This window comes from Amblyomma maculatum, chromosome 3 (genome assembly GCF_055883805.1).
Source record: "Amblyomma maculatum isolate TAMU_Amacu chromosome 3, ASM5588380v1, whole genome shotgun sequence".
Lineage (NCBI taxonomy): Eukaryota > Metazoa > Arthropoda > Arachnida > Ixodida > Ixodidae > Amblyomma > Amblyomma maculatum.
The window spans coordinates 211,945,260-211,967,522 of NC_139346.1; the positions used below are offsets into that span (position 1 = coordinate 211,945,260).

Below are 22,263 nucleotides of genomic sequence, written 5' to 3' on the forward strand. Positions count from 1 at the left end.
AGTTTCAGATATGCTGTCTTGAAAGTATTAAGGCATTGACATGATGCCAAAGGTTAATCTCATAAAACAGAAGCGCCTTGTTAACATAGTGAAGGTATCTTGGCATGCCAGACGATGAGGAATCTGTTGATAGCCTGAGTTAGCACCAAGTCTAGGAAAGGTCACACATAGCTGTGCTAGTGTCTGTGGAAAAGAAACCTTTCCCAGAGGACTGATGATTTCAGGTGAGCGAAATCCATGCAGATTCGGACTCCTAGCACACCACTTCGTAGGGCCCTCAACGGGACCTATAACTCCTTTGCTGTAACGCCTTGCATTTTTCCTGCTCTACTGCTTTTTTTTTTAGCGATGCGAAAGTCCGCCTTGCCTAGATCACAGAAGACTGTACAGCTGTAGGATCCAGGCAAATAGCATGGCAACATCCCACTTCTGACACCATGTGGTGGATTCAGAGTGAGCGGGGAGTATAGAAGACTCTCCAGACAGCTGGCAGAGAATTAATTGCTGAGGGGTCGGGGCATGCATGCTCTTCCCTTTTGACCTGTGCTGGGAGGGCGGGCAGATACGTTCACATTAGATGTCACCTGGGTGTGCCACCACTTGGCACCATACCATGGAGCTTAGTATAGTTGCATTGTGGGCTATGTGAGGCTAGAGCCTAAAGGTGTTTTGCAAATGCAGAAAAAGAAATAAATAGGTGTGACTGTTTACTGGTAGAAACTGCATGTCATGCGCATTGCAGGTATTCACACAGTTTCCTGGATGTCTGTAAGTTTTATGAGCACCCATATTGGTGCATGCTGTTTTCTGCATTTATATGCATGTGGCATTTATCCATAGTTCTTGTTTCCTGTTAACTCATACACATTCAAGAATCGCCCTGACTATCCTTTTTGTCAGCGAAATGCAAAATGATTATCCACAGTGCTCCCAGAGCAGAAGTTTAATTTGCCGTTGCAGCCACACCACTACACTTTGTGCCATAAATTTTTCTAGTGCCAGTTTATGCAATTACTCGGAACCTTATGTTCCGAGTTCAATTCCAAATTTATGTTCAACGGATAGCTTTAATTTCACACAGTGTTTGCTTCATTTTCAACATATTTGCTTCTAGAAACGTGCAGAATGCCATCTTAGTGCATTTTAATCTTGACAGATGTGACAAAAATCTGGGTTTTACTTGAAACCAGTTTTTCTCCATAATGTCTGTTCTGCAACCTGCTTCAGGACAACCCGATGACATCCCTTTGAAGCTGTGCCTGCTGTGTAGATGTCAAGTGAGGAACTTCATCATGGAGGTTGATGCCCAGCCCCTGCGTCATTGGTTAGTGTTGCAACCTTTTTTGTTTCGCTCAGTTGGTTGAATAATGGATCCCTGGTTTGAGTATCTGCTTTTTAGCGCTGCTGTTGAATAATGTGTCGATACAGAGTATACGCGCTTATGCGGTAGGCTGCCGATAGAGCGAGACCCTATTCAACTGGACTTCAGTCAGCTGGGAGAGACATATAACATACTTGAGAGTTAAATTATTGTATGGACACCAGAAAACGGCCAAAATTCATTTATAGGCACGTGCAAATAGTGAATCTACAGTTCTAAGCAAGTACCAAGTCAATAGCTATATTCTTTTATAGTTTCAAAAGTGAAGTGTATATTTTAGAATCGAAGCAAATGCATTGCTGCTGCCATGGAGGAAGGAAACAACTAAGGAGAGGTCCTAGCCATTCTCAATGCATTTGGGAAAGTGTGGCGGAAGTGACATTAAAATTTAGGGTTAGCCAAGTCTGGCCATTAGCGTTGCTAGGGGCCCGAGGTATATGAGCGTCGCGGAGAAAGAAAATGCGGAGGGTAAAGGAGGAGGAGGAAAGACGTTTCAGCGTCCAGTCGCGGCACGGCCGCGTGACCATGCTGGCTTCAGAAAAGTGACGTCAGGGCCTCTCCTAAGTTTTTTCCTTCCTCCATGGCTTCTGCGAATGCAGTAGTGAAGAAGGAGTCAGTTTGTGAGAGCTCAGTAGCATATGGTGAAAAATGTGGTTTGCAGGATTCAGTGTAGGAACCAAAAATAAAAGGAGTCAGTAAAGCCTAGCGCATCAGTCAGCGTAAGCTGCAGGTCGTTACGGTTTACTGGTTCATTTACTGGTTACTGGTTACTGTCCTTACTGATTCAGCTCACCAAAGCCCTCAGTGCGACTGACTGCCGCCTCTCTTCAACCCACAGAGCAGGTGTGACTTCCCTGCACTCTCCGGCTGCTGCCACGGCTCAGAGGCTGCAAGCCAGAGGGGGCTCTCCAAATTGTGGCAGTTGAGAGTTCTGTTTAAAGGAAAGAGAAACAGTGTGCTGCTTTATGCACTTAAACAGGCGACATGTGCATACTATGTTGAGTCGTTGGGGTGCGCAAGGAGGGCACCATGAACAGCTTAGGAGGGGTTGAATAAGAGATGTGCACGGGGGAAATTTTGGTTACACACCAGAGCCCAGCTTGGCCAGGCCCTATGTTCAGAGGCTAGGCCTGAGCCTTGCCCGACCTGCTGTGATTCCAATTGAAGTGATGGTACAGAAAGAAATAATTTCAGGATGATGTGCTTATTTAGGATCTTGAAATTTGGGTTCTCATGCTCAAGGTGTCAGATTTGTAGAATATATAGAGGCACAGCACATACATACAATTAGTATCACCTTAAGCTATTATGTAAACAGAAGCGTTGATAAAGACTTGAGGTATTTGCAGGGCTCCTGTGTCATGAATCTGGTAGCACTGAAGTTTCTTTTCTCTAACTTGTGGCTGGAATGACCAATATGTTCATAGCAAGAAGAAAAGGTTTTGTGTACATGGCTTCCTTGCCTCTCCAAAAGCGCACTGGCTTATACTCACAGCTAGGGGCTGATTCAGTGGCCAAGTGCTCGGAGAGCTCGTCTCGCTCACCGTGTGCCGTTCACGGTGTCGGCACGGCTGCTGCATTGCTGAAACACGGTATCCCACAAGTGGCCCTTCTCTTGGTCATTGATGGCTGGGTTCTATCAAATGCAACGACTGGCTTTTTTGGGGGGCGTTGAAGCAGCCACAATTCAAAGTGCACTAAACATCATATTCTCAAGCCCTTGCTATGTAATTATTTACATGCTGGTGATTTTAAATATTTTTAGGTGCCAGTATGTCAGGCTTGATCCATAATGCAGGTTTAGGCTGTGCTGATTCATGCACTTCAGAGTTTTGTGTATAGCTGTGGCTGAAATTTCAGATGTCTCGCATCTGATGGCTCAATTTCTCCAACTTTATTCATGCTGCATACAGCTATATGATGGGTCCATGCACACGTGATGGCACTTTAATGCTACTGTTGGAGCAGGGGTTCTCAAACTTTTTTGCTTGGAGGAACCCCAAAAGCCTTCAATAAGTTGCAGGAAACCCCGCCCCCTGCCTTCACTTACGAGCAATGTTGTCGAGTGAATTTTTGCAAAGAGAGTTGCAAAGGTTAAATGTTTATTGCACAGATTAATACAAATACTAATGTGATGGGTGGTACTGCTTCCCTTTTAAGAGCAAGTCAAAGCGTGGCTCAGTAGTACTCAGAGCGAGTCTCATATCAGCTGCCGGGTCAAGACGGCTCCTGTGCTTGTTCTTCAGATATGCGAGGGCTGAAAATGCCTGTTCACATGCATATGTAGTTGCAAAGGGAAGCGAAATGTCCACTGCCCTTTCAAAGAGGCATGGAAACAGTGGAGCAGTCCCCATCCAAAATGTCACCAAGCCTTCACCATTAAATTTCTCTTTGAGAGCAGTGCTTGCCCTGAGCTCTGAGGATTCTCGCGGAACACAAGAAGACAGCCTGCGGAACCCAGTTTGAGAACCCCCTGTAACAGGAGGAAGCTTTGTGCTGAGGTCGTCATCAGTTGCATGAAACTCAAAAGGTACCAGCAGGGGCACCATGCGTGCATTGAAAGAGACACAGGGCTTTCCGGCAGCACCCATGATTTCTGGGTCTATTTCTGACCTGAACCAAACTTCACAGTGTTATCCATTGTGCTGCTGCAGTGCTGTGAATGGAAGAGCGTTGTTGGCATTGGGCCAGCACACGAGGCACGAGGAGATGTGAGCATATTATTTTGCACTGCCAAGTCTGCCCTGCACAAAGGCCACGGAGCAAGAAACCATTTAGGAGGTGAAATTCCCGCCAGCGCGAGTGAGCACGAGCGACCAGATAAGGTCACAATTGTAGCGCCGACAGCACGGAGCATGATGCGGTCGTATGCAGTGGCGGCGGCATGCGGCGCATTGTAGAAGCCGCAGCGACAAAAAAGAAACCTGGACTGGTTGCTTTGGCAACCAAAACGGCGGTAATTTCTTTCCACGCCGACAGGCGCCGCCAGCATGATAGTGGCGCCACGAGCTTGTGACCTTTTCTGGTCGCCTCAAACAGCGTAGTTTCCACTCATAAAGGTTTCTTGCTCTGTGGCAAAGGCACAGGGTGCGCCTAATCTTGGGGAAAAAGGCCCAGATGATTTGTCTAAGCATGAAAAAAGGTAGCAGAGAAGTGCAGGGAAAGCATACTCCCATGCTAAGGTCGTGAGCACAAGAAACTAGTGGTGTTCTTTGAGTGAAGACTTGATACCCGCGCCAAACACTTCGTGATGCCATGTTTCTCATTGTGGTTCCTAAACTAATTTTTTACCCCTCATTTAGTTTCAATTGTCGAAGGGTGTAAAAGAAAGCAGGCATCATGGGATTCAGAGTTCGTTTGCAGGGATAGCATAAGTACGGAAACCAGTGCTAATGAAATGCTCGTCTTGGTCATGTTATAGTTCTATATCTCATCAACTTTGTCTTGAGGTCATTCCATACAGCGGGCTCAGCACAGTTTCCACTTCTTGCTTTCACCTCTGGGCTTTGAGTCATTACTTGCACTCATCAGAGACCATGCAGCCATTGAAGGACAAATTAGATGTGGCTGCTGCGCTATGTGAATGACAAATGCTGACAGCCAGAGTGATGCATGCGATTTCACATTATTGTCAGAGTGTACATAGGGCAGTCAATTTCTTCCAGCAGCTTATTTTCCTGCATTCTCAAACTTGAAAATGCTTTTAAGACGTTTGATTTTTCTGAATAATACTATTTGTTACAAAGCCCCAACCGAACACTGCATTATTCACTGCAGTATTCGAAAGTTTTGAGCATTCGCCCACTTTTGCTTTCTGGTACAAACTAATTTCCACTCATTTCCACTCAATCATGCCCAGTTCTTGATTGTCTGTTTTTGATATGGACACTATCTGTCGATTGCTTTTCTTCATGCACACTGTAGGAGTAGTCAGGGCAAAATTACTTCAGTATCATAACAGCTTCAGTGACCTCCTTCATGGTGCGATGTCGTAGCAGTGGAAGTTTCTCTGAAATGGTGTCCTCGCACAGTTAGATGCACGCACACATTGCACAAACTCTGAACATTCAGCACATGATGAGTGCTGTTTGATCTATGCCAACAAAAAAAAGGGGAACACATTCGCACAGGAATGGCGAGGTACCTTCTAGGAACAAAGGGACAAAGGCAGCGGCATATCAGTCAGTGTCAGAAATGGCATGCTTGATAGCCTGCTTTGCCGCGGGCCACCACAAAAGTTAGAAAAATAATTAAAATAAGCCAAACTGTCTTTCGAGAGTGGGGTCCTCCAGTTATTGCGCATATGTTGGGAGCGTTTGGACAATGCTGCATTATGTAAATTAGGCTTGGAGAGCCTGTTTAGTGATTGCTTTCTGTGCAGACCACACCTTGACGTGGCTTGTTTTCGAGAACTCCTCTGAAGTGACCAGTGCAAGACCAAATGCATTTGAATTAACTAGGCGCAGCCAGCACTATTGATTTACATGGGCATTGGCCTGGACCGTACTGGCAGTTTGAAGTTTCTAAATTTCTGAATCAGCGGGGGTCGAATTAAGGAGGCTTGAAGTGATGACCTCCTGTGGTGCTACTGTAAATTTCTTAACAGGTGCTTTCTAGATTCTCCACATTGTCTCAGCTTTTTGCTGCTGGTTGTGTCAGGTGCAATGCTTGAAATAGACACAGCTGGGACTAACTGAGCTAGCAGTTTCTGTTTCTATGTGACATATTAGCCCAAAAAATTTTGTTTGAGTGTTCTCTTTTGTCATTTCATGAGCCTGATACTATACTCACAGACAATTTTTTGTGACTGTGCAGCCAAAGCTATGGGAGCGGAGCTTTTGTCAGTGTTACTACAACTCTTCTATTTGACGACTTTAATTTCCCCCAGATTAACTTGCCTCTACTTAGCGCACCTGGTAATTCACAATCCAGGGAGCCCAAACAATTCCTTGATCTAAATCTTGATTTTAATCTCCATCAAGTCATATCAATTTGACTGAAGAAAAGCGCACGGGAAGACACACACAAGAGAAGAAGACACAGGACAGCTTTTCTTCAGTCAAATTACAATGCACCATCTAGCCCAACTTCAAGTTTTGTTAAGTCATACCACTTCTGACGAGAGGGAATAGCACTCTTGACCTCTTGCTTACGAGCAGTCCTGATGACATTAAAAGTGTAACGATTCTCCCCGGAGTCAGTGGCCATGCTCTTCTTCACATTCCCATATCACTGCGATTCTCCCCGGAGTCAGTGGCCATGCTCTTCTTCACATTCCCATATCACTGCTGCTAAATGTGAGATAGATTGGCAGCTGAAAATATAATTTTTGGCTATAAAAGAGGCAATTTTGATGCAGTCAACGTTGAACTTGCACGGTTTAGTCATGCATGTCAAGAACAGTTAATCATAGCTGGGAACTATATAAAACAACAGTGATAAACCTAGGAAACAATTACATACCAGAAATAAATATTAAGTCCAATCATAGCAATGTGTGGTTTACCGTAACGTTGAATGTCTCCTAAACAGAAAGGCCTCTATCGGTCAAAATCATCTAACTGCCCTGCTAGGTGGCACCAATGCTATCAGTGCACAAAAACCTATATTGAAAGCCTATGTGCAGCAAAACACAAATTCTTTTCAGTCTGCCTACTTATAATCTTACAATCAAACCCCAGCAAATTCTGGCGTATTAATCTCTCCTAGGTTATGGTGTGGTTTAGGTGTCCACAGATACAAGTGTGACAGATACTGCGTCTTTTCCTTCCTGTATTTTTATTATTATTATTATTATTATTATTATTATTATTATTATTATTATTATTATTATTATTATTATTATTATTATTATTATTATTATTATCTCGCCTAGGTCTCGGCCAAGCCAAATAGCGCTCATGGGAACTGATAGTGAACCAGTGGAACTAGATCAGTGTGCCACCGCTCTGAACCATTATTCTGCCTCAGGTTTTACTACCACACACAATTCTACAACCCTACTTTCATCACAATCTCCACCAGTTACGATGCATGAGATACAGATTACCAATGGTATCAGTGAGCTTATTGATTCTCTAAAGTTGACTTTGTCAGCAGGCTGTGACCACGTCAGTAGAAAACTATAAAAAAACACATCATCAACCTCTGCTCAGATATTAGAATCAATCTTCACCCAGTCTTTGCAGTCGGAGAAAGTCCCGGATAATTGGAAAGTTGCCCAAATCATTCCAGTCTTCAAAGCAGGTGACTGCAAATCAGTCTCTATCTACTGCAAATACAAATACCTCGGCCTGCAAAAATATTCTACAAATATCTTGGCCTCCACCTAACATCATCACTATCATGGGTAACCCACATTTAAAACATTTGCGCTGAAGCCTCACGCACACTTGGTTATCTACGATGTAACTTGAAGGCCGCATCCCCTGAAATAAACTAGCATACAAAACTCATTTGTCCGAAATTAGAATATGCATAGTCTATTTGGCACCCATCTCAAGCTTATTTCACCGCCGATCTTGAAGCCGTACAGAATCATGCCATTCGATTTACAACATTTTGCTGTTCAAGAAAAGCGGTATTACAGCACTGAAACAGTCCCTTTCCATTCCATCGCTCATGCCACTGCTTATCATATCTCGCCTCTGTCTTGTGCATCATTTTTATTATCATCCGTGCACGAGACACACAAAGCTAGAACCCCCCCAAAAGACTTCTAACTGCCTGAACCATAATCATGGCATTGCTCGCAGCAACTCTCGCATGTTAGCACTAAAGTCTTTTTTTCTCCTGCATGCAGTAGCGCAGTGGAATGCCCTGCCTAACACCATTGTATCATGCACTGATCGCAAATCATTCCGGGAAAAACTAAACGCCAAGTTTTCGTAAAAGCAATCTTTTCAGCCATATGTCATACTTTACACAGCCAATTGTCTTAGCCATTGTTTTTTGATGTCATGCCTTTTAGTCTTGTGTTCGCTCATATGCCAGTTTTTTTTTACTTCTTGCATTTCACTAAGCTTTGTACACTTACCTGCTGCATATTGTTATTCCTTATTGTTTTTGTTTACCCAAGTATTCTTTCTCTGTTCTGTAGTGTTCTTGTTCTTGTTAACACAAAATCTTGAGTTTGCTGCCCCCTTATGTAATGCCCTCAGGCCTTTAAGGGAAAAATACATGAAATGTAGTTCTGTCACATCTGGCCTCTGTTACGGTTTTGGTTTCAGTTACGCCTTTACTTGAAATGATAGTATTCGAGCTGCTAACTTTGCAGAAACATGTTTATTTGCACTACTGAAGGCGTAAGTCAGCGTAAATTTAATCCTAATGAATATTCCACATTACATACTTTGCCGAAACAAGCGCATTGTGAATGCGTACAGAAACTGGCGAGTGGACAGAAGCGGCCAACATACGCTCCGCGAGATTCCCGGCAGATGGCGCAGCCATCCCATTTGCATGGCGCATGTACTGATTTCAAAATGCATTATACTAACGTTGTAGTACTGGCTTGTATTGCAGTAGAAACTTTTTGTAATAACAACATGAATATTACCGTAATGATTGTGTATTCCAGAGCATGATGCGGGAAATTTATGAAGGGTCCATATTCTGCTGCGCAGTGAGCTGATGCGTTTCAGCTGCATAGCCACAAAAAGTTGTCCGGGAGTATAAGTATGCCATTTGGGTTTCACAGGAGTCCTGTACCAGTGTGAGTAAAACACTTTGGTACTTGTGACTATTTCCTCTTGATTTTGACCACCCTTCTTCCATTGTGGACCAGTCAACTCAAAGCCTCTCATGTAGTGGATGACTTCACATTGCTTTTGCTGTAGCTACCGAACGGAAGTAAGACTCTCGAGAGACTGAAGCTGAGCTGAACTGTGCCTTTTTCACTTTCTTGGATTTGTCACTTAATCAGAGCAATTAAAAAAAATGGTGCTCCTGACAAATATACTTGATGAGACATAGACGTAAAAAATCAACTACGTACTGTCAAGTTGTTTGGCCCATCCCACTGAGTGTAAGGGTCTAAAGTGTGCTTAGCTTGCATTAGTCTTGTCTTCCAAGTTGCCTTTTGTCAAGCAGTCAGTGTGTATTTGTTTGGCTATTTCCCAGGCAGGATCCTTGAGCTGTCCCCTGCAATGCTGCCCTGTCCTGTGAGCCAATGGAGACGACCTTACCGTGAATACCTCACCCACCAACTAACAAATTGCCTAGCTTTTCTGGCCACTCTGAGCAAGGTTGCAGAGTTTTATGCCGCACTTACGCAGGGACTAGTTGCTTTCTTCAAATCGTGCTATTGTTGTTACTACCTAGATTGCCCATTAATTCCCAGTAAAATTTTAAATTAGATGGCAGCACTAAAAAGGTAATTTCAGTTAGATTTACTGGTATCTTCGGTTATTTTATTTGCAGTTCTATTTAATTTGTGGTCAGTCAGTTTGTTTTGAATTGTGAAACAGAGCTATAACTACATAATTCACTTTCAGTGAATGTGAATCTTAAGTTTTTTATTTAATGTATATAATACTCGTTGACCCTGGTTTGAAACTGCTTCATCAGCTGTGCGCATATATGCAAGATGTTGCAGTGAGCAGCTTTTAGATTTGTTTCAGGCTTCACCTAAGCATCAGAGCATTCTCCAGGTAGTTGAAACTACCAGAGTCCCACACTAGGGCGTCCGCTTTGAGTTGCTATGAGAGTAGAGGGACCAGAAATTTTTTATGTGCGTTTTTTGCTTTCGAATACTCTGCAAGACTATATTTTACATTTGTAACGACTTGGAATTAACCTAAGGCAGCTAGGTAATGTACAATTATTTTCCTTTCGTGCGGTTTCAGTTCCGGTTTTGACCGCCAAGCGAGGGTTGTGTCATCATAGATCAGTTTGTCAAGTGAGTCATGAAAAACTGCATTATAATAGTAGCTGCTCATTCCTTTTCCATGTCTGCAACTTGCGGGGGGCTTGTAAAAGAGTTGCTGTGAGGTAAAACAAATGAAACAGTGACTATACTGCAAGTTTTATATGCCAACCTGTGGTCTCATCCTCCTTACGAGCATGCCTCTGGCAGGTGGTGATTGGCAGGTGTCATGGCCAGGCACTTATTGGTCAGTGGGCAGTGTGATGTCACGAGACCACATATCATGGCCGAATTAGCAGGAGCTGTTGCTGTCAGCAGCTCTTTTGAAATGGGTATTGTACTGAGTGGAAACCTTTGAAGCGCAAGTCAGACACGCCACTCTTAGTCGTTGTAGGCATGTTCGTAGAGTTCGGTTAAAGTGGTGCTTTCGGTCTGTGTCACCCCTGCCAACTTGCGCAGCATGAGAAAAGGCAGTTCAAATCAAGCAAAACCATGGAAACTCTACATAAATCATGCAAAACTAAGGCTAACTATACCTTGATTAGTCCCAAGCTAAGCCACCTGGCAATTAAATTTTTCTTTTTTTCTTTGCTTTTTTTTTTTTTGTGAAGCCTGCATAAAAATGTAAATTTTGCCAAAGTGATTCTGATGGTGAATCAAGAGACTCTGCAACCTTGGCCATGAGTGAACCCCATGTGCTTCATATGTAGTTAAACAGTGCCATTCTTAAATTGCATTTTTCAAATATCATCATTTGGGGTTTATTTGTTATAATTGCCACAAGTCCGTGTGAGTGCTTTCTTCTTCCTGCACTGCTTCTTACCCACTGCAATGTCCACATGCCATCCATTTTTCAAATGTGACTGGCCTCGTTTAAAGAACATTATGCTTGGTGTGGCTTCGTTGAAAGCATGCATCAGTAATTATTTTTAGAGTTCAAGTTTATGCATGTCATGCCTCGTTTAGATTCCAAGGAGTGTTTTTCAGCATAATGAGGCTGTATTTGCATTAGTTTTATAAAGGTAAACTATGGGACTAATGCCTGGAAATCACTGATCGCTTGTTTGCATACCATGAATAGGCATGACTAATTGTGATTGCAGAGCAGGCTCTAAATATAGCAGTTAAACATGCATAATGGGTAATACATGTAGTCTTGCTAATTTGGTTTTCCATGTAGTAGACCTTGCCCATTGATGGGAAAGGTACCTGTATCCCATACCATCACTCTTCCTGAACAGCTTGAAGGCATAGCATGGTCGTATTGCCACACAGTCCCATAAGACATCTAGCCTTTAATAAGCAAAAATTGTATAAGTGAGTTGAACCTTATCAATAATTAATAGTAATTATAAATAATACCATAATCTAATAATTCATGATCAAGTAGGAGCTGCCTCTGATTGCACCTGATGACTGAAAATATATTTTTTTGAGGATAGCTTTCATGGCACTTCAGGGAGTTTGTGTAAGGAAAAATAGGGCATACTGCATGGAATGCTGATTATGGGCATTCCTGTTGTTTGATGGGCCAAACACTGCATTAGGCACCTCGCTGGTGCTGGCTACAAGATTAGGCATGCATGGCCTTTTATATAAGAGTCTCCACCGACCTTTCTGGCATGCATGTTTTGCTGCATGCATTATATCAATTTCTTAATACCATTGCTGCTGCTGTACTGGTCCCAACATTTTCTCAGCACAAGTTGAGTTGATGCGGTCAGTGTGAAACTCTTTTATTCCTGTTTGTGATAACAATGTCTTTGAGCCACAATTTCCTACACGTGTTTTGCCACCAAGGCAGCCATTACCGTCCTCAACTAGTTCCGACAGCAGTGCTACAAAGAAGGTAGTTGATCAGTTCTGCTCTCTACCTTACTCTTTGTAATCGGTTTGACTTTATGAAGATTGTGCAGTTATCTCCTATCCTCTATCTCTTTACCCAAGAATGGAACTCTCTTCAGAGCACCGTGAAGAAAAGAAAGTTCCTGCTAGCCACAGCAAACTACTTCATTTTGAAAATGATTCAGCACTGTTATAAAAAAAGAACTAGTAAATGGTCAGTTCAGTCTTTTACGGTTCCACTTTAGTGGGTTCAACTGCTAGTGGATGTCCATTTGATATGTAGTTTTAGGCATATTTGGTCCTCTTGGAGTGTCCCCAATTGACCAGAAGCCTCTTAAGTGTTGCCCTTCCCTAGCGGTTCCTATGCATGAGGCTGCCTCCGCACATTGTGTCACTGTCGTTGCAAAGTCCCCCATATGCATGTGACGTTCAGCTCTCTAGCTCGGTCATTTTCAAGCACTTTGTGACGTGATGCACCATAGGCCTTGGCAAATACGTTGCATTGAGGCAACTTAAAGTGAACTTGGTCATTTTTATTTTCTTGTCCTGGAGAGTACAAAAGCATAGTTGACTGTGCCGTTGTAGTTGCAATAGTAGTGCTATGCTTTTCTGGCTCAAAATTGTACTCTGTGTTCCTCTTACCTTTTTCTTGAAAAGCTTCATTTAATGTTACGAATTCTCTAAGGCGGACAGGCTTATACTGGTGCCAAATATTTATGTGATTAGTTTTCCAAACCGTCCTCAGTGCTTATACGTACACGGTATCGAACAGATGCAACTAAACCCGGACTTGTGGAGCGTTTTGCATCAGTGATGCCAACAGAGTGCTGTCAATAACCATAATAAGCAGTCAGGGTCTTTGTTGAGGGAAATTAGCAACGCTGTTTGATGATGAACCACTTTTGAACAAAGAGAAGAGGCGGCATTCAAAATGCTAAGGATGCTTTTTATGGTTTTGCACACTTTGCACTAACATTGTGCTCTTAGTGCTAAGTGCTCTATTCATGTTCTTGCTAACCTCAGTGACATCACATTTCTTTACATTTTAAAATTGTCCATTTTGAACCTTCAGTAATGCTAGTTTTGTGGTGAACATGAGTGTGCGTGACCAGGCTGGCTCTCTGCACTGCTGGGAATTCACAGTCGTGCTTGCTTTGTTACCACTTTTAACCATCTTTTTATGTAAACCATTAGGAGTGGGCTGTCTTGGAAGTAAGGCTTCTCCAGGATTGCTGCCATTAGTGCTGATGCATTTTGATCTAGGCCGTTTGGTTTGTAATGATTGCAAAAAGATATAGCGACAGGAAAACACACGAGCATGGAAAGGAAGAATCGACAGGGTGAGTACTAGTGGTTTCAATTTACTTGATTTATTTCATCGCTACAGGTTTGTTTTCTTGATCATTCTACATCCGGCAGATGTCTTGCCAGTCAATGGGAATTTGGAAGCTGATTCCCTTAGCCAGACGGAGTAAACATTTATCGGTAATGAATCAATCATGCCAAATTGGCTCGGTGGTTAGGGTGCTTGACTACTGAGCAAGGGAGCCTAGGTTCAATCTCAGCTACGGTGGCCACATTTCGAGGAGATGAAACGCAAGGCACCCGTATACAGTGAAATGTCAGTGCATGTTGAAGAACACCAGATTCTTGAAACTATGTGGAGCCGTCTACTGTGGTGTTCCTCATAGCCTGAGTCACTTTGGGGTGTTAGGTCCAATAACCAAACCAGTACAGTGGTACTCATGCCAAGCTACTGCTGATGGCACTCTGTTGGTCTCATCTTTTTGCGGTGCCCCAGCTGTTTCAGTGATTGCAGTATAATATCATGGTTACCATGCTTTCAGTCTCGAAGGTGAATATTATTGCCTTTGTTAAAGCAGTATGATGAAAAATATTTTTTATCACAGAACTTGGTAGCTATAAAGTTGGAATCGTAGCCCTCATTAACATCCCTGATCCTGCATCCCCATGCCACCAATATACAAGGTGTCAGTCATTGTTGTGTTGGCTGACTGTTTATCACGCACAAGCATTTTCCAGGTTGCATTTTCAAAGCTGGTATTGCATTTTTGTCCTAATAACTCGATGTAATGGAGTTACCATGGTATTGCCATGGCCGTCATGTTCAATGCACATTCGTGATTTCTCTTCTCATTCAGCAAAGGTTGGCAGTTGTGGGTGCTGGAGTGCATTCCCCCCCCTCATCAGAGCACAGATGATGTATGGTAACGAGCATCATCTTTAAATGGTTGGCAGATCTTGCAGTATCAAAGTGGAGTGGTAAGATCATTTGCAGGTACTGACAATGGCTGCATATGGACACTGTTTGACAGCTATGAGCCCTGACACAGGTCAGACAGGAGGCTAGTTCTTTGCATTTCGAACTGTAGCCTGCAACAGGTTGCTTGTCTCAGTTTAATGTGTGTAGAGCCTTGTGGGTTGTTCGAAGAGGGCTGTCATTAATGCAAATATGTGCAAAGGCAAACAGAACCTCTTTGTTAAGCAGTATTAGTTTTGTGATGAGTTGTCTTTCACATGAAAGTTCTGTGGGAAGATTGTGATATCAGTCAAAGGTCTTAGTGTATGTCTTGCATTATGAGAGTGACATCATTTAGAGAGCCACTTCATGCTGGAGCCTATGTGCATTTGTTTTGTGCATTATTTTATTGTAAAATGCTGACCTTAAGCATTCTTTGGGGAGGTAACAGCATTGCAAGTGAGAAACTATTTTTGTGGCCATACATGGTAAACACCTGTTGATGTTTTGTGAGAATGTCTATAGGAAGGAAAATTGCTTTAGACAGATGCGGTGTTGATACTCTCTAGAATCAACTGTTGTTTCTTTGTCTACCTCTTTTTGTCATGCTGATATGGATTTACGGTGCTTGTAGTTTTTCTGTGACATCCTGCTATCCCTTCTGGCAAGCAATTCAGCTTTTATGCTCTTTTTGGCAGTCAGAAACCCAGATGACATCTAAAGTTTTGCTTGACTGACAAGGAATCGCATGTTGTGAATGCTGAATGCAGTCGCACTTGTACTTGTTGTGCTTTTGGTGATAACGGTTAAGAGAACCAAATTTAGACGCTGTATCGATACTAAAATATTATTGACCTAATCTTTATGCAGGCATTTTTATTCTTGAAGTTCAGTAAAAAGCCCCTCCTTGAGATTTAATTTTTTTCAAGCATTGTAATGGCTTAGTGCATATAATTAGAATTTTAGTGCCTATATCTTCATGGTTAAATGCAGTGCTGTTTTGAAATGTAGTCATTTCTCTCTAGCTACTGGCGAAATGCAGTTTAGGTTCACTTCTTCATAGCGCTAATGGTCTTCAGATCTGTGTAATCCCTAGATTAGCTATATTTTTGACATGAGAAAGAGAGTGAAGCTTTTATGTAAGAAAGCACAAAGACAATGCTTGGAGGAACATGCCTCTGGCCTTCTCCACAAAGTAAAAACATTTTAGAACTAGAATGCTTCAGTCATGCTACATCTGCATGACTTGAGCACGGCCATGATACTCTTGTCCAGCAAGCACTCCCAAATGTTCAAACTTTTGCTTGTACTATGGGCTGGTGTGTTTGCTCCTGTAGATCAGGTGACAAGTTCTAGTTTTTTGTCTTCTCAGGATTGTTTGCTTTTGTAGGCCAAGTTAGCTGGTTAGTAGCTGGCATGGCTAGAATTTCTGAGTAAAAATAATCATGGACAGTGCAGTAACAAAAGTGCACACATTAGTGGCCAGGATTACATGTAGACAGTACGGGAATGTGTGTGCAGCAGTAAGGTGGGATTTGTTCACTCGTGATGGACAATAGCCTAGTAGGTACTGACTCGTGTTCTCGGATTGTGTTGGGAATAGAAAAGAAAGCTTGATTGTGTCTTGTGTTCTTTATTTTTTCTAGCTTCTTGAAATGCAAGATCATGACCTGCATGCTTGTCTTTTCACTCGTTGGGTACATGTGAGAGTGTCTTCCTGTACAAGTTTGTGAACTAGGAGTTCCTTGATATAACGTACAGTTTGTTCCCAAGCAGTTGTCAATCCCTCAGGATATTCTTCTGAATATCACTGCCCAACAATTTCAGCCGCAAAGATTGTTGATATAATGAGTGATGTTGCTTTGATGGAAGTGCATTCTAGTCTGTTGCGTCAGTTAACTCTCGTGTGATGCACTTAGCACTTTGATATAAAAGCATATTTATAAAGCAAATATTTTTTGATGCAACCAGCAGGTTCCCTGCTGCAACCACATGGTTTGTCCACTGAGTCATCTTTATATTTGTGGTGGATGCGAATAAAACTTTCTCCTGTCATCAAGGGGCGTTTTTGTTCAATTCCAAAGCATATTATTTATTTCAGAATTACTGCAACCTTGGCAGAAGGCTTTCACAGAGTCGACTTTACAGAGAATCAACGCATGCAGAAAGTCGTTTGCTTCATTGGGCATGTGTTGCGTCTGCGCATTCAGACATTGTTTTCAGATATTTGTGGGAGAGCTGCTGCAGGGATGTTCCCAACATAACGTAGAAGAGCCTCTGGGTGTCCCCGAGTTCTTTGGTGGTAGTATGCATTGAAAATAGAAATAGTAACTTTCCACACTGCTGCCATCACGGCAGTGTGGAAAGTTACCGTGATTCACCAGTATACAGAGTTTCTTTGCACAAACTACAGCACACAAAAAGAAAGGATTTTGACGGCCGAATTTAGTTTGCTTATTAGAGCAGATATTCCACACAAAGGGGGCATTTAATGGTAATTTCATAGCGCAAGCCATTATACAGACCACACAATGAACCATCGCGTGGCTGAAGTCCGTCTAATGACAGCAATCGAGGTGGCCAGGAAAGAAAGATGAGAGGACGGAGATGGGTGGTGATAGGAGAAATACAGGAAGGAGGAGGAGAGAATGGAATGACGATATTACTGACAATCGTACACAAGGTTGCCATTCTTGGCTTTGCTCCAAACTGGCCACTTTTTCAACCCCTTCTGACGATAAAAATTTCAGCTTGGCTCCATGGCTACTTCGAATGTTGCTTTTGGTGCATTTCCTAGCCACCTCTCAGTAACAGGAAATACAATGACAAGCAAATGAAGACAACCCATTATTTCTAAGGCTTGCGGTCGTTTTAGAGATGTGCGCGTCATCGCCAGCGGCTGCGGTGTGCATGGAATCCTTCAATACTACACTTTTGTGTTCTCCCTACTTAAGGTTGATGCGGTGCACTATCTGGAGAATGCTGTGCACCTGAACTGCTATTGCCGTGAGGATCACGCATGATAAGCAGAGTTACAGCGCGAAAGCAGTTGCCAAGCATGCCAAAATTTTGTCAGGCCACAAATGTGTGCCGAACGCTTCGTTCACAGAGCCATGGGGAGGAGGTGGTTTTATATCATGGCACAACCCACATTTACACCATTGCGGCTGTGTAAAGTTCTCCTCACTGCCCTTTAATTGTTCTTTCGTGTTTACAGTGATGTGCACAAAGGCAACACGACAGCCCGGCAATGGAGCATTTAAACGTTTGAGTTTGTTGCACACTGCAGCTTATTGTACAAGGACACCATTTCACCCTCTGGCGCAACGTGCACTGAAACTTTTCATTACCGGTTTCTTTCAGTTTGTTCCCTGAGCGCGTGTTCTTTTGCATGCACATGACAAAAACGGCGATGGAAAGCAAAATGATTATAGATATCTTTAATGACAGTTCCCCCACATTCGATCTTCGGATCCACGAGAACACAGCTTTGACGTTCAACGTTCCAGCCGAGTTGTTGGATAGATTGCAGCATTTTTTGTGCAAGAACGCTATATTTCAGATGATGCCATATGCTCGAACATTTAACATTTAATCATTTATTTGCGGCGCACCCATGGCTTGACCAAGCAAGACTGCCAAACTGTGATGCTATAATTACGCTGTTCTACAGCTGATCCAAATATATCGACAATTATTACCTATATCGAACTCCAAAAAATATATATATATATATATTGTGTAAAAGTGTACGGCTCGTGATCGTCTATATCGAACTCTCGTTCAGTACATTCAATATATCGCACTGCGCGCCGTTCGCCTACATGAAAAGCTTCTAATGACGCCCAAAGATTTGGCGCGCGGATCCCGGTCGGCTGCGCAGCCTTGGACACATGTTGGCAACGCTAACTCTAAAACCGCTTGAAGAGAGGAACGTCGACTCCGCTTTGAAGTGGCCTTAGGGCTAGCGTGCATGTTTTCAACGCGACACTACTGTCATGCGGGGAGGCTGGCGTTAGGTGCTCGGGGCACTATGCGGTGAATCCAGCCGGGCTAATCGAGTGCGTGTGGCGGTTCTCGCTTGGCCTGCGTCGCTGCTGAAGGAGACGGACAAATCAACTAATTTTAATTGAGCTGTAATTGCGTTTATAGTGCCTCGGCAACAGAATTTAGACCGCTTGAGATCAGCGGCGACTTTCCTCAAAGCACCATCTGCAGCAGCTTTTATGGCAACCCCAACGGCACTTGTGTTACGCGGCGCGATGTGTATTGCAAGGTGCGAGCTCCGACTCGCCGATCAGTGGCTACCTAATATTTTAGAGGACGCGCTCGCGTCCACAGAACGGCCCAATTGCGCCCCTCTTTTTGACGCCTGGCGCGCGCTTGCACTTCCGGCCACGGTGTACTCGTGTACTTCCGGCGGGCAGGCGAGTGCCGCTAGCGGGGGTACACCGTATTCATGTTTCCGGATTACAGAGGAGCTCATCTGTTGCCGTGTTTTATGTCGAACTGTATTTCGATATTTCCTTACAGTTCGATATATCCGGGATCGAGTGTATTTGGCTACAAATTTGGCATTAAGAACCGCTGTGACCGTCAACGAATTTCTTTCATGCAAGGCCTACCTTTGTCGCTCACAGGCTTCTGCTGCATACCGGGTATCGTGCATAGCAAGCTAGTGAGCACTGCTTAGAAGCGCGCAATTTTTGACCACGAGTTCTAGAGAAAAATGTTCGTGATATTTCGCAGTCATCCCGTACGTACACCGGTTGTCGCATAGGTTAAGGAACATAGGATCAAGATATGGTGTTGATGTAGTATTTTCAGCCCCCAAAAAACTTGCCAAGATATGTGCCATAGTGGACAGAAGAATGAAGAATCAACAAAAAAGCGAGAGGAGGTCGTGTAAAATAAACCACCAGGTTAAGTTCGTACCATGTGCTGAAGGCGTGGTGTATGACATAGAATTTTCTTGCGGAAGGAGGTATATAGGCCAAACAGGTAAATGTATCAACACCCGGCTACGCCAACATAAGGCATCTTTGAAAAATGCCCCATCTTCGAACCTTGCCCTGCACTACAGGGACTGCCCTTTAAATAATGATCAGAGATATCCTGATAAAAAACTATGCACACCTCTTTTTAACAACACTAATGTAATCTACAGGCATAAGGATCAACTAACCAGGGAGTTATCGGAAGCCTATCACATCCATAAAAAAGGGGATAGTTGCGTGAGCACGCCATCGGTGCTTCTGCATGACACTGAGATTGTATATTTGGATTCCCATGATTAGACTGATGCTTGTTTGGGAGCGCATGCGTCCTGGTTCTTGAAGAAAAAAAGTGTATATTACCTGTGCTTTTTTCGAATAAACTTCAGTTGTTAGTCAGCGCTTGTCCGTTATTCTCCCTTCTCTGTTTGTCCCAAGTAGCCGCGCTGTTTTTTGATCTTGCAATGCACCAACTAGCTCAGATTTCCGTTCTTCGTGATATTTGGATTCATGGACCGGAAGACGCAAGTTTAGCACCCACGACGCATCATTCTGTCGTGCCACGACGCAGCCGATTGTTGGCCGTGAACGCGTTAACGAAGAATATAAGCAGGCACCAGGGCTCCTGCCCCTGCCCCTTTCGATTCCCATGATCAGTTGCATATACGGAAAAGGCTGAGTGGACTTAGCTGCGGCGCGCAAGCATTCCAATGGGCTATTCGCTGCGGCCGCTTTAGCCTTGCACAGTTTAGTATCTTGTAATGTTCCTTTAGGCCTTATCGCATGAAAAAAAAAAAAAAAATCTTCCCAAATATAGGCCTCGGAGCCGAATTGCGCGGGTTTATCTCAAGCCCCTCTCCTCTATATCTCGGTATAGTTTCGTATTCGCACGCCCAGTGCAGTGCACTCGCGTAACTACACGTATGGTATTGCGTTAGCACGAGAAATAAAATTCACGCTCGGCGTAAGCACGTGTAGCATCAGTTAGAAATTTCGTGAGGATTTCTGAAATTTAATGCTCTTTGGCTTTCTTGGGAAAACATAACCGATGATTTAAAGCGTCGCATAAATTTTTGTGTGCAACTATAACGAGCTGCCAACTAATGGCCCTGATACTGCCGCCAAAATCACCCCACTGTTTGTCCCGCAAATTTGTTGTTTAAGACCTAACGGACACGCGAGTAAACAGCATTTGGGCGGAATTCTCCTGCCAACGCTGCTCTCCTATCATTGTGACAAAATGTGTAAGGGGTGATGCTGCTCGCATAATTATACCCGATCTTCTCGTTCGTGAGCTCTCTGTGCATTTCGACAATACCACACTTCATATCCCCCATAGTATTTGAAGACACGAATTACCATGAAGGCTTTAAAATCTGTAAACGTAAAACTTTGGTTTAGGGCTGATGATTTTTGTTTCACTGGAATCGCAGTGAAAACCTGAATTTTATAGCTACCCCCTATTGATGTGCTCCAAAGCCCAAAAAATGTTAGCTTTGAAACAATTTCTGCTTTCGCGAAAGCGAGAACGTCAGCTACAAAAACGCGATTTTTCCTGCTACCAAAGCTAATGTATTCCTCTACAAATTCATTTCCACCACTGCTAATATAATTCTGTAGGTCAAATACGAGAATACAGTTCAAGTACGACAGGAATCTGTGTTACAATTTTGGTTGGGGTTAATTGCATAAAACATGATTTCGTCCTCCGCGGTGGCTCAGTAGTTCCTAGGGTTCCAACTATAGGTGTACTAGAATACTCTACATAGTTCCAAACCTCATCACGGTGGCCTCGTTTCGGTGGAGGCGAAACGTAAGGCGCCCGTTTACTGTGCATTGTCAGTGTACGTTAAAGAACGCAGCCGGTCGAAATTATCACGATATATATATATATATATATATATATATATATATATACTTCGTCTCTCAGCCTGAGCTGCTTTGGAATGTTAAGCTGCGCAAACCAGACCAAATCTTTCATGATTTCGTTGAATCATAAGCCATGCATGCGGCAACTGCGTGTGCTACATTTTCTCACGTTCTGCCATGTAGTTCGCTCATCACATAAACACATGCATTTGACAGCTGTCGGAAGTTCGCATGGTATTTTGCATATATTGAGAACAGCACGGTTATAGCGGTATTTGAGCTTTTTTTGTCTGTTCTTTTTTTTTTTTTTTTTTTTTTTTTTTTTTTTTTTTTTGACGGTGAAAAGGTGGGATAACAAAAAAGGAGAGGCAGTTGAATTGCAAGGGAACTAAAAATTCGGTCTTTGCATTACTTGCTAAATCTGAAAAGCAGAGCGCGGATCCCAAAGGCGCGCGGCGCTTGTCGAATGCAGCTAACAAAGCGCGACAAGTTCGGCACAGCGGCCAAGACGTTTGCTTTGAAGTCACCCTGAGAGCGTCAGTGCACTAGCTGGGCTAATAAGTGACGCCGCAAAGTGCAAAATTGGGCCACGGTACAAAAAAAAAAAAAATAAAGCAAGCGAAAAAGCGAAAGGCTCGGGCGTGAACGCCTGCAGTTCAAGCAATTCTCTGGCATGGTCGCGCACTTTTCAGTCGCTTGTGGCGCCCCTTGTACAGCGGCTGGCCGAAGATGTCTAGTGTAATAAAGCAGTCGAACGTAAAGAGAGATAGGAAAATAGAGAGGAGGTACCCAAAATTCGCAGCACAAGGGGGCGCGGGTCTCGTTGAGCCGGGGCATTTCTCAATTAGGCCTCTTCAATTGGAGCTGGCGACGACAGCTCAACGCGCAGATAGCGCGCTGCGACGAGAGATGGCACCCCTGCGCGTACTCTTCCACGGGAACGAGTGGCCGCTCTAATTGAACCCATCCCGCAGGAGGTCTGTCGGTGTCCGTCTTCATCAGCTGATCAGCAGGGGAGAAGGAGTCGCCTAATTAGCCCGCGATTGGC

At 43.5% G+C, this 22,263-nt stretch overlaps 1 protein-coding gene across 1 annotated transcript in view; it reads left to right on the plus strand.

Moving 5' to 3' along the window:
- LOC146197633 (uncharacterized) overlaps positions 1-11,702 on the plus strand; it is a 42,779-nt gene extending 31,077 nt beyond the window's left edge. Inside the window, exons 10-11 of the mRNA XM_084599544.1 lie at positions 1,228-1,324; positions 9,503-11,702. Coding sequence (XP_084455670.1) covers positions 1,228-1,251 — 24 coding nt within the window. The 3' untranslated portion in view covers positions 1,252-1,324; positions 9,503-11,702. The remainder of the gene's footprint in view (positions 1-1,227; positions 1,325-9,502) is intronic.
- Positions 11,703-22,263: the final 10,561 nt, after the last annotated feature.